Consider the following 13,763-nt stretch of genomic DNA (forward strand, 5'->3'; position numbering starts at 1 on the left):
GTTTCCCTTTAATTTATGCATATACAAGCATTTACATAATGTTGTTATCCTAAACAAACATAACTACCATTCTTAATATCTACCGTACCGCTCACAAGACGTCAAATTCATAATTTGAAGACTTCCGGTATAAATTCTCTTCAGAGAGGCCATGATATGTATATGTAAAAAAATAATGTCTAGCTGAGAATTTGATATTTTATACGGTTCAGTTTTATTGTCTAGTAGGTAAGCGATATAAAACAAATAAGATAAAATTCATGCAAACGTTTTAATAATGGTTTGCATAATCATTACTTTGCTCCATTAGCAGTAATAGGCACCAATTGTAGCTCTAAAGACGACACCATTTTCTGTCTAAAAGTCTTTTGAGCTACAATATTACAGCTAGGTCGACAGAGACTGTCTTTGGTATAAACTGCTACAGTCTGGTATAAAAGTTGCTATTTACAACGCAGTTTTTGCTCTTTACAATGGTGTCACCTGTTGTGTGCACATTAACAATCTGCATACCGATTGGCTACCCGAATCACGTGGAGTAAAACAAGGATGTTTGGCCTCTCACACGTTATTTGCTATTTATATTAATGACTTAATTGATGAACTGTACGCTTCAAATTTTGGTATTGATATTGACGACATTAACTTTAGTTGTTTATTTTATGCTGATGACATTGTGTTGATGACGTCATCAAAAGACAGTCTACAATCGCTTTGGAATATAGTCTCGTCATGGTGTTCCCGCTGGCGCCTCTCGTTGAATACTGGAAAGACTAAAGTGGTTCATTTTAGACACAGATCTCTTTCATCCACTCAACATGCATTTGGGACATTCAATTACAATACATTCAAAAAAACTTAACAATTCCATTGTTCATGAAAATAATAAAATACCTGAAATAATAGTTAAATGATACATTATCATGTAGTAATAACAAGTAATTAAGATCCCCCTTGCATAGCAATGATATTACTGACTATCGTTAGAAATACAATATCCAAGAAATACAAATACGATATGAGCAAAATGCCTAAATGAATGACCTTTAATGTTCCCATTATGAATATTAGCTGCACGAAGGCAGAAATCAAGCTTTGTTCTAAAAACCTGATAAGTGAAAGCACCCTCTGAACCAGACAAAAACAAGGGGCCCAATGGGTCGGCGGATGCAGTTCTATCAAGATAAGATTGCAAAGCACTCACAGGGCATTATACACTGTTAGAAAGTGAAGTATGTTTTCTTTGTGTCTGTCCAACATACAGTGACTTGCACACGAATCTGTTTCTTCCAATGAGTAACTGTGATAATTCTAAAAACTGTGATAATGATGCCAAAAATCTATTAATGGAAAATCCTGATATTCAGTATTCATTAGCCAAGACAGTGGTTTTAATGTTGCGCAGACGAAGATTACATATGAGCTAATTTTACTGATATTGTCTTAACACTACGTAATGCTTTTGTATTTTATGAAATGATTTTTATGAAGTTGTGAATCATCGGTATAGGGATCGTCCCAGCCACATTTATACTTTTCCCGCAAATCTAATATATTTTATGTTAAGTAATTTTTATCGTGATAATATGTAAATATTTATACTTTTGATAGAATCAGTTTTATGCTAAATAGTGTATCGTAAGTCTTATAAGGCTGGATGGTGATATTAGATTTGTAATGCATTTGTATATTATATGCTTGATCGTTTTATCTACATATCAACATGCGACACTTAAATAAAATATTATTGATTGATTAATTGATTGACTTTGATTGACTGAAAAACAACTTAGGAAGAGAGGGTACAGTGGTCGCGAAGTGGAAAATCAATTACGAAAAGAAGATGTTATGAGGAGACGGGATCTTCTGGCAGATCGCAAGAAATCTGGAAAGAACACACGCGCACCACTTGTCCTGAACGCAATGTCAAAAAATGAAATAGAATGTCGTCTCTGTCCCCGATCTTCGTTCCTAACGACTACATACTACCATGTATAACGGTATATGAATGATATTATTTTTTTTTGTCTATATCAGAACACACTTAAAATATGACCATGTTTTAACTCGTTTGCTTATGTAATGTCGCATAAGACATATCTAGCCCCGATTTCTAGAAACAAAAGACCCAGCCAAAATTTAATGAATCCTCTTATGTAAGATCTATATGGGAAAAAACAATGTAAGTCCGTTTATGAATAAGTTTGTTTCGAGAAATCAGTATCTCGCCTGGGTTACGATTTCAGAAGAAAGAAAGTTAAATGCTACTAAGCAACCAAGAGTACCAAGATTTTGATAGCTAGATTAGTTCAATCTATAGGTAAGGTTTTGACACTATCATATATTTGCAAATATGATAATTTTCTACCATGTCTTATAATATACTATAGGCTTACAGTACATATCACCTTGTCTGATCAAAGTCACTATAACTAAGATTATGTTATTAATGGTCATAAGTGAAAAAAAACGAGAACAAAATGCGAAGAGCAACAGTGGACCAAGCAAAGTGTGACATTGCGCCATACAACAAACACACTATCGTTCTAAGCATAGAGCATTGTCGCGTTTCGCATGACTTTTCCACAAGTCCTCCACCTCTGGGTCACGAGTTCGAATCCCATGTTGAGCAGTTGCTAGGTACTGACCGCTGGTCGATGTTTTTTCTCCGGGTAAATGTAGTTCGGCTTTCCTCCACCAACAAACCTGGCAGTTCTTACATGACCCTGGCTAGTAGTATGACGTTAAATTAATGAAACCCAAGCATGACGAACTCTCGCTCTTTGCATTACAGAGTCGCCAATGTAACAGTGCGACATGACCGAAATCAGCCACCTTAGTTATTGCTATTTAAACATTCGTTGTTGCTATGAAACATTGACTCGTTCTTAGAAGAAACATTATTATCATCTTCATTGCGAATCCTGCCACCTTTGTTTCAACCGGAACACACCACGAAGCAATGGTAGTAAATCATTTATTGAGATTTTATTATGCTGTTATTGTCCCACAGGAATGCAATATACATATTAATATTTACAATAATACATGATATACAAAACGAAAACAGGCATTTTATTTAATGTCATTATCATATTCGCTTCCCAGATGAGACTTCTTCTCTCAGAAATACTAAAATGCATCTTCTTACACTAAATTGAACTCTTAGAGTGCACTGAAACTTCCTTAAATAACATAAAAATTGAAAAAAAAACCACTGTCCTATAACTAGATACAATATATACTACTGTCTCCGAATCTACTAAGATTAATAAGAGCTTAGAATCTTACATGGGTCTGTGAAGTGGACAGGGATATCTCAACCCTCGTGAAAGATTTTGACCATCAGCCGAGAGTTGACGGCCAAAATCTTTCACAAGGGTTAAGATATCCCTGTCCACTTCACAGACCTATGTTTGATTCTTTCTCTCTCTCATACTTATAAGTAAAAATGATGAGATTCTACTTGGTTCCCAGCTTTTTCATCGCACCGTGATCGCAGTAACGTCGTACCCTGTGTAAGATAGGGTTATCTTTTCCCTAGCAACCACGGGATATCCCTGTGGAGAAATTATGCTTTGATTGATTATGTACATGTGTAGAAGCATTAGTTTACACAAATTTACAATTTTGATACAAATTGTACCACATTTTAAGAATGTGTCACAGTCTTATCATATTGTCCTGTTGTAGCAATGACACTTGTGGGAAAGTCATTTACGCCTCCGGTTTTTGTGACTTCTCTGAAGTTGTTGGTAAATAAACAATTGAGGACAGTGGTTTGCTGTTATGGCGTACAAGGATAAGAATGATCTTCAAAACCAAGAAAAATCCAGACAGTCCTAAAATAATGAATGAGAGAATCGTGTTCCTGTAGCGAAGGTCAAGGTCAAAGTTCTTAGTTATAGACCCTATGAGGCCTACAACAAGGACGATATAGGGACTGAACAAGTATCTAGTGTAATTGTCTAGGAGGATTGTCTCTGTCATGAACCACAAAATTACGAAAAACAACAAAACTCCAAGAGCTACAGTGCAGGCTATGTCGTTGGCTACTCCTCCGCTATATACCATGACAATTGCCAGGTTAAGATGGGTTGCTATTGTTACCCAGGTGGCATAAAATGCTACGCCGTTCTGGAGGAAAAAACGAATAAACCAAGCTTCTTTACCGACGCCATCTTTGACTAATCTATTCAGGTTATTGTGCACAGACCGACAAGAGATCCAAAGGACTAAGTAAAGAGTCAATGCCATAAGAGCGATGTCAGGCAAAGCAATGTTGATGTACTTCCTGTCAAATAATACCATCCAACCAATGTTAAATCCAAGATTTAGGATGTAAATAATGTAGATTGAAGGAGGCATAACCGGAAGTTGATAAATGTATATACCACTGTCGGACTTCCGGCATATGGTGGAGAGTCCGTATATCAGCCAGAGGAACTGCCAAACGTAGATAAAAGCCCATATCGTGAAGACCCAACCAGCGGGTGTTACTTCGAGGTAAAAGTAATCGGAGACATCGCCGGTATTACTCTCATAAATACCTGTAACATAATTAAGATTTTGTATAAGAATATGAATACATATGCTTAAAATTACGTTGCGTTCATAACTTTAACGTCCTATGTTCTTATAAGTGTGTGAAAAAATCAACTACTTGCTTATGAGTATGACGATTCGTCGCTAACCATGTACAGTCAAACTTTGCGAACACCTCTGCAGAAGTAAAGACCAACCTCGAAATAAGTCCACATTCTTGGGGTATCAACTGGACAATCTAATACATTTTGACCAGGATATAAAGACCGATTTGTTACCATGGGCACTATTCTTTGTTCAATATGTGGTCTTTTTGGATATGTTTGATTGCATTGGCACCCGTGCAATTTAATAAACGTATCAAGACAGCACAGATTGAATTATCATTTAACTTTGCAGACTTACCCAAGTCATTGCCGGCGTCCCCTGATCCCAGATAATTAAAGAACAGCGTCACGCCGAACGCTAGCACAGCCAACAGGATCAAAAGGATGCGGTAAGCGCTGTGTCCTTTACTGGTGGCCATTTCTCTGTAAAATAAAGAATAGTAATGTTTAGACATAGTGATATACTCATATGTTCCATGGGATATTCAAGAACAAGGCATTAGATCCCTCGAAGAGTCTCACGTCATAATATAGTTTGATGAGCAATATATTTTCCTATCACTAACAATAAACAAACCAATTTTGTTGAATACCGGTAGATGAAACTGAAATGGTAGACGGCGTAACGAGAATTGTTGGGGTCAATATAATAAAGTAACAACTTGGTATAATCAAATGTTACTGGCGTTGAACCTTATCTGTGAACGACGAAAGTACATGTACTATACTACTGAAGCGAGTGTACATTGAATTGAATGAATTAACGCAACAAGAGAGTCGCGTCCCACTCACCCTAAGGTGGCGATAATTGGCTGAACTAGAAGTAGGCGGAGTTAAAAATGGTTGAAGTCTCATTTGCTGAGGATCAAACGTCAACTGAACGTTGTGGCTAAATTTCTTACCTGCCTACCTTTAGTGGCTACAAATGTAAAGTTATATGTGCCGTATTTGGGCAAAAAATTGACATGTTATTTTTTCTTCGTAAATATATCGAAAACTTATGAATTAAGCTGTGAAAATAATTAAAATAGCTTTAGATGCATTATAAACGTTAGTTACAGCACAGAAATGTGAACCGTCAAATTGTTGGATTTTATGCCTTATGTATGTTTAGTTGGAAATCTATCGGCAAGAATCACTTTACCATAACTAATAACACTGTTATAACGTTAAATGAAATTGTAGACTTCGTTGTCTGACAGTATGTACCCATATCACTTCGCTAAAGATGTTAATACAGTGATTTTGGTAGTACTGACAAAAAATAATTTTCAGCTCTTATTTGTACCAATAAAATTAAAACCTATACATTGCAAGAACAGTAATTCTCTAAATGTTGGTAACTTTAGGTTATGAATAACATAACTCATCCTGATTCGTGAGTATGACAAACACGGCTCATATAACTTTAACCGAAGGCTAAGAATAACAAAATTAAGAAAACAATTATATGTCTCTTTTCACTAAATCCCATAAAAGATAAAAACAAATCATTTAAGACCTACGTATCCGGGAATCATACGTAGTGTATAACCTTTCGTATCGACTATAAACCTGTGTTGTATTAAACGATTCACTCATACATACATGTTTGATTGAAACTAATTCCGTGGAAGTACAAATTCGCATTGCGTTGTATGATGTAAACCTAGCGAATTTTCAAGACCGGAAAGGCATCGTAGCATTGAGGTTTGCTAGGCCAATATGGAAATCTATCATTTCCGGAATCATTCAAGTTCATAACATATTTCCTTGCATTGTTACAAAATCTTAATACTTATTGTCACACTAAAATACCGTTACCATTAAACGGTGAATTATGATCAAAACGAATTGAAAAATATTAACACTACTTTATAGCTAATTTATTATAAATGAGTTTCTGGACTATTCAGGTAAAAGTGCTTCATGTCTTAGCCGTCAACAATCAAAATGCTTTTTTCTCGGAGTATGGATCAAACTTAGGAACTGTTCGGTGCTGATACTAGACCTAGGAACTGTTTGGTGCTGAGACCAAACCTGAGAACTGTTCGGTACTGGGTTACCTAGGAACAATTCGGTGTTTGGACCAAACCTAGGAACTGTTCGGTGCTGTGACCAAATCTTTGGACCAAACCTAGGAACTGTGGACAAAATCTAGGAACTGTTCGGTATTTGGACCAAACCTAGGAACTGTTCAATGTTTGGACTAAAAACCTAAGAACTGTTCGGTGCTGGGGTTACCAAGGAACAATTCGGTGTTTGGACCAAATCTAGGAACTGTTCGGTGTTTGGACAAAAATCTAGGAACTGTTCGGTGGTAGGAACTGTTCGGTGTTTGGACCAAACCTAGGATCTGTTCGGTGTTTGGACCAAACCTAAAAAACTGTTTGGTGTTTGGACCAAACCTAGGAACTGTTCGTGTTTGGGCCAAACTTGGGAACTGTGCGGTGTTTGGACAAAATCTAGGAACTGTTCTGGTGTTTGGACAAAATCTAGGAACTGTTCGGTGTTTGGACCAAACCTAGGAACTGTTCGGTGTTTGGACCAAACCTAAGTACTGTTTCGTGTTTGTGGACCAAACCTAGGAACTGTTTGGTGTTTGGACCAAACCTAAGAACTGTTTGGTGTTTGGACCAAACCTAGGAACTGTTCGGTATTTGGACAAACCTAGGAACTGTTAGGTGCTGGGTTACCTAGGAAACAATTCGGTGTTTTGGACCAAACCTAGGAACTGTTCGGTCTTTGGACCATACCTAGGAACTGTTCGGTGCTGGGTTACCTAGGAACAATTCGGTGTTTGGAACCATACCTAGGAACTGTTTGGTGTCTTGGACAAAATCTAGGAACTGTATTCGGTGTTTGGACCAAACCTAGGAACTTGTTCGGTGTTTGGACCAAACCTAAGAACTGTTTGGTGTTTGGACCAAACCTAGGAACTGTTTGGTGTTTGGACCAACACAAAAGAACTGTTTGGTGTTTGGGCCAAACCTAGGAACTGTTCGGTATTTGGACCAAACCTAGTAAACTGTTGGCGTGTAGGTGCTGGGTTATCCCTAGGAACAATTCGGTGTTTGGACCAAACCTAGGAACTGTTTTCGGGTGCTGGGTTTACCTAGGAACAATTCGGTGTTTGGACCATACCTAGGAACTGTTTGGTGTTTGGACAAAATCTAGGAACTGTTGTTCGGTGTTTGAAAAAAATCTAGGAACTGTTCGGTGTTTGGACCAAACCTAGGAACTGTTCGGTGTTTGGGGACCAACTTTAGGGTAAACTGTTTAGTGTTTGGACCAAACTAAGAACTGTTCGGTATTTGACAAACCAAATCTAGGAACTGTTCGGTGTTTAGGACCAAATCTAGGAACTTGTATCAGTGTTTTGGACCAAACCTAGGAACTGTTCAATGTTTTTGGACTAAACCTAAGAACTGTTCGGTGGCTGTGGTTCAATTCGGTGTTTTGGACCAAATTCTAGGAACTGTTCGGACCAAATCTACGGAACTGTTCGGTGTTTGGTACAAAATCTAGAACTGTTCGGTGTTTGACCAAACCTAGGAACTAGTTCGGTGAAAGTGGACCAAACTTAAGGATCTTATACGGTGTTTGGACTAAACCAAAAGAACTGCTCGGTGCTGGGTTACCTAGGAACAATTCGGGTGTTTGGACCAAACCTATGAACTGTTCAGGTGTTTGACCAAGACCTAGGAACTGTTTCGGTGCTGGGTTACCAAGGAACAATTCGGGTTTTTTGGACCAAAAAAGAACCTAGGAACTGTTCGGTCTTTGGACCATTACCTAGGAACTGTTCGGTGTTTGAGCTTGGTTTACCTAGGAACAATTCGGAGTTTGGACCATACCTAGGAACTGTTTGGTGTTTGGACCAAACCTAGGAACGGTGTGTTTGGTGTTTGGGCACCACACCTAAGAACTGTTTGGTGTTTGGACCAAACCTAGGTACTGTTCGGTATTTTGGACCAAACCTAGGAACTGTTAGGTGCTGGGTTACCTAGGAACAATTCGGTGTTTGGACCAAACCTAGGAACTGTTCGGTGCTGGGTTAGCCTAGGAACAATTCGGTGTATTGGACCATACCTAGGAACTTGTTTGGTGTTTGGACAAAATCTATGGAACTGTTCGGTATTTGGAAAAGAATCTAGGAACTGTTCGGTGTTTGGACCAAACCTAGGGAACTTTCGGTGTTTTGGACCAACTTTAGGAACTGTTTAGTGTTTGGACCAAACTAGGAACTGTTCGTATATGGACCCAAATCTAGGAACTGTTCGGTGTTTGGACCAAATCTAGGAACTGATTATAAACGTTAGTTACAGCACAGAAATGTGAACTGTCAAATTGTTGGATTTTATGCCTTATGTATGTTTAGTTGGAAATCTATCGGCAAGAATCACTTTACCATAACTAATAACACTGTTATAACGTTAAATGAATTGTAGACTTCGTTGTCTGACAGTATGTACCCATATCACTTCGCTAAAGATGTTAATACAATGATTTTGGTAGTACTGACAAAAAATAATTTTCAGCTCTTATTTGGTACCAATAAAATTAAAACCTATACATTGCAAGAACAGTAATTCTCTAAATGTTGGTAACTTTTGGTTATGAATAACATAACTCATCCTGATTCGTGAGTATGACAAACACGGCTCATATAACTTTAACCGAAGGCTAAGAATAACAAAATTAAGAAAACAATTATATGTCTCTTTTCACTAAATCCCATAAAAGATAAAAACAAATCATTTAAGATCCTACGTATCCAGGAACCATACGTAGTTTATAACCTTTCGTACCGACTATAAACCTATGTTGTATTAAACGATTCACTCATACATACATGTTTGATTGAAACTAATTCCGTGGAAGTACAAATTCGCATTGCGTTGTATGATGTAAACCTAGCGAATTTTCAAAGACCGGAAAGGCATCGTAGCATTGAGGTTTGCTAGGCCAATATGGAAAGCTATCATTTCCGGAATCATTCAAGTTCATAACATATTTCCGTGCATTGTTACAAAATATTAATACTTATTGTCACACTTATGTACCGTTACCATTAAACGGTGAATTATGATCAAAACGAATTGAAAAATATTAACACTACTTTATAGCTAATTTATTATAAATGAGTTTCTGGACTATTCAGGTAAAAGTGCTTCATGTCTTAGCCGTCAACAATCAAAATGCTTTTTTCTCGGAGTATGGATCAAACTTAGGAACTGTTCGGTGCTGATACCAGACCTAGGAACTGTTTTGGTGCTGAGACCAAACCTGAGAACTGTTCGGTACTGGGTTACCTAGGAACAATTCGGTGTTTGGACCAAACCTAGGAACTGTTCGGTGTTTGGACCAAACCTAGGAACTGTTCGGTGCTGCATGTTGGTCCCAGCACCCCGGCATAAGAATTCTGACTGTTGACTTAAAAGGCATGAAACAACTGTAAAATGTTTCCCTCGTACATTTTTGTATAGATAGATTGCCGTAAGTAAATCGTGTGACAAATGTTTAAGAGCATCAGGCTTCGGGATTTTTTTGTCCGTCTGTTTTGTCTGATGTTAACAGAAACTTGACGCTGTTTCAATCAAATTATAGCTGACTTATTCATACAGTGTATATCAGCTTGTTTGATATTACAATTAGTATCAACCATTGATCTTATTTATAAGTACTATACACAGGCTAGAGAACAAACGACATAGTGTATATTAGGTGTACGAGCTGAAATCGCTACTTATTTTATTATTTCAAGGTTTTTTTTTGTTTTTAAATAGGTATTGCGCAATAACATGCTACAGATTATACATTTAGGAGGACAAGAAGTATTTTGCTTTAGACCGTAATCGGGTACATATTGGGTATATATAATTAGGTACTATACATGTATATTTATGTCAACACATACACACACATGTATGTAAACTATGTGTACTATTTTTGTCCTCCGGCTCTATATTTGTAAACACGTTCCTTTAAACGTGCTCGGTCCTTCTTCATTTTGACCCTACATTTTTTATGTCTGATGAGTGGACGCGCAATTATTGACACTACACTTTAAACGTTCGACAATAAGCTGTAAAGATGGAGCCGGGGCTAGTTTATAATGACCACATGGCGGTCCATACTTTGATGAACAGGTTTGACCAGTTTCGTCATAAATTTAGAGCTGTCAATTATTGCACTTGAAGAAGGTTCAAGCAAAATCGCCATTATTACTACAAACCATATAATATATACAAGTAAATGAAATCAAAAATATTTGTTAGAAAGAATGAAAAGCAGATTTGATTTCTAGTGAATCTAATAGGATATATCATATATATAGTTATATGTCATAAGACATTCTAATGGCATCTCTACAAACGGTTTAGGTACAATGTATATACCAATAAGACATTTGATGCTTTCTTGTCACGATAAGTTTGGCTTACGTGTCTTCGTTTATATACATGTATGTCAAATATGTGTAAAATTGTGTAATTACATTTAATTCAATATCTGGAAATATTATTAATTGTATTTTTCGAGGATAACAATTAACAAATCGGACGTTCTATATATGTACATATGAAATCAATTAAATATCTACAATGAAATGTCTTATTTCTATCGCTTCTTTACATAACAATTATACATTGTACGTGGTCTTTACAGTACACACGTGGAATATGATTTTAGTGAAATGCGGCTATTATAAGCATTACAAATTTAAGTTACATCAAGGATTTTAAGTGAGACGTACTTGGTTATATAAGATAATTAATAATACCACCGATAATAAATATTGAACTTCAATCGTCATTTGTGGGGTATAGATATGATGAAATGTGTCTTACTCAAAACATTTTAGTGCAAAAAAATGCCGAGAAAGTGATATTAGTCATGAAAATAAAATGTATGTGAACGTGATAGTAAAAGGCTTACCTGTTCACGGACAAAGGCTGTGTGTATACTGACCAGTGGTCGCTCAATACCTGGTGGTCAAGCCCATAGGTATATGTACCCACGCACGTCTGTATGTTCACATAGTGCGAGGTCAGGGAACCGTGTCGAATCTCTTAATTACACAGTTTGACCGCCAATAGTCAATACAAAATACCAAAACGTACACCAGGTGATGGTCAGCCAAGTGAGCAAAGGGACGCCCCAGATCTAGATCTAGATGTACAATGTATTACATGTAAAGGTCATTGCGTGACTTTCGTATAATAAGCCCCGAGTGACGAGAAATTATGCAATAACTGATGCATGGCATGCTTTTCAACATTCAGTTAACATTACATCCCCATGGTTAATACGAGGAAAATTTAAGTTCTAGAGAAGATATATATATTTACAGTTTAGCTTGATTAGTCTACTAGTCAACTTCTAATTATCTAATCTTGAATTCACGGTACATTTTAATGTATACATGTATGTATATCACTGATACAAAATAATGTAATTGCAAAATAATGATGTTTTTTTTCTTTCTTCCAAATGTTTCGCATGTTCAGTTCCATAATTTTTATTGATTGTATCAATTATCAATGGAATTAACAAGACATACTAGCTAAAATGACACCGAATAGTTTTGTTTCGAATCTTCCTTATAAATGTTTCTTTTGGTACAATGTATTTTCGTGCACTTAAATAATGTTCGGGTGGCGGATGACTTTGTCATTTTGGCTTAATTTGGCCGCTCTAATAAGTGTTCTGGAATTTAAAATAAAAAACATATCTTAATGAAAAATAAATCATAAAGGCCACTTTAAATGTGCCAATTTTCGCCATATAAGTGTTTGGTTTTATTATTTCACTCGCAAACAGATCTTCACAGCATTGAGTTGGATTAGGTATCTTCTGTGTCATGCAAACAAGGCGAAAAAGTACATTGTATATCAGTCATTAAACATAACTTAATGCGAGGCCCAATACCTGTTCTATAACCACTCTTTGGAAACTGACGGCCGTTAAGGATACTATGTATCTACGGACCTAATTTAAAAAACTCCACGGGAAAGATTTCATGTGAGCCCCCCCCCCCCCCCAAAAAAAAAAAAAAAAAAAAAAAAAAAAAAACATGTATCTATTGTGATGTCAGTATTTTTGGAGGTTGTGGTATATTCGTGTTGTGTCTTCTTGTTAAAGTGGAACTCAGGTGCATTTGAAAAATCCACATCAAAATGACTGATTATTAAGACGTGGCTATTGCTGCCAAAGTTAGACGACAGCTTTTAATTAGAGTTTTTTGTCCAGATATTGCATGAGATAAAAAGTACTCGCCCGCTGTCACAGCACATATTAAAGGAGTTACCTCCCCTGACCCATATCATACGCCACAATTGGCTATTTCAAGAAAACAGCAAACACGTACACTATATTTATATAATAATAAGATTGAAAAGATTGTGCATTTAAGACTTTCGCTGAAATAATAACTCAGGAAACATGAATCATGCCCTTTGTCGTAACAGTCAATGAATACCGGGTATGGTTTTTTTCTGTATTGGTTATTGCATGTATTTAAACCAAAACATGTTTTATAATAGCTTTGTAGATTCCTGGTGTTGATGATATTTTCACTATTCAATAAGCAAAACTATGAAACTCAGTAAGTAAACATATATCTCAAAGTCATTCTCCTTTGCTAGACGGAATTTCCAAGTGGTCGAGTCACACAAACAACGTCTCTAAAATTTATATTTATAACAAAATGTAAACGTAGGTTGTTTTGAATCATTTTAACCTTTTACGACTGGTTTTAATGTAAATTTTAACTGGTGTGACTTTTTACATTTCGTTTGTTTGGTTTACCAAGATAATTTTTGAACACTACATATGTAGTGTTCATAAAAAGAAGGCACGTTTTAAAATTTTGAATTAAGAAAATATTGTCTGTTGTTCGTTTCGTGTTTCCTCATTTAGTAAAGTTAAATAATTCAGTAAAGTAAAATTAAGTTGTGAGACTCATTGCAAACATGTGTTTTAAGTACAGTCCGTTTCCCTTTCTGTTATCAGGCCTACAACCGTTATTGTTTATGTTTTTGACATAAAATTTGATTTTGTATTCGTGAGTCTTTATTACTATTATCAATGTTAGAATATCTTACTCATACCCGTATGCCATACGACTGT

The 13,763-nt window shown here is 36.4% G+C and overlaps 1 protein-coding gene across 1 annotated transcript; it reads right to left on the bottom strand.

Moving 5' to 3' along the window:
• Positions 1–2,973: 2,973 nt before the first annotated feature.
• LOC138322512 (uncharacterized) lies at positions 2,974–11,726 on the bottom strand. The gene is made up of 3 exons (XM_069266534.1): positions 11,571–11,726; positions 4,951–5,075; positions 2,974–4,550 (listed from the first exon to the last, which is right to left on the bottom strand). Exons 2-3 carry the CDS (start codon positions 5,069–5,071, stop codon positions 3,718–3,720), a joined length of 954 nt encoding a protein of 317 aa, XP_069122635.1. The 5' UTR covers positions 5,072–5,075; positions 11,571–11,726; the 3' UTR covers positions 2,974–3,717.
• Positions 11,727–13,763: the final 2,037 nt, after the last annotated feature.

Source organism: Argopecten irradians, chromosome 4 (assembly GCF_041381155.1).
Source record: "Argopecten irradians isolate NY chromosome 4, Ai_NY, whole genome shotgun sequence".
NCBI lineage: Eukaryota > Metazoa > Mollusca > Bivalvia > Pectinida > Pectinidae > Argopecten > Argopecten irradians.

What these genes read in the sequence shown, in the direction of transcription:
- LOC138322512 (XM_069266534.1), bottom strand. Translation starts at nt 5,071, where the DNA reads ATGGCCACCAGTAAAGGACACAGCGCTTACCGCATCCTTTTGATCCTG. An exon ending in GGACGCCGGCAATGACTTGG is followed by an intron (nt 4,551 to 4,950) that starts GTAAGTCTGCAA and finishes ATTATGTTACAG; the next exon opens with GTATTTATGAGAGTAATACC.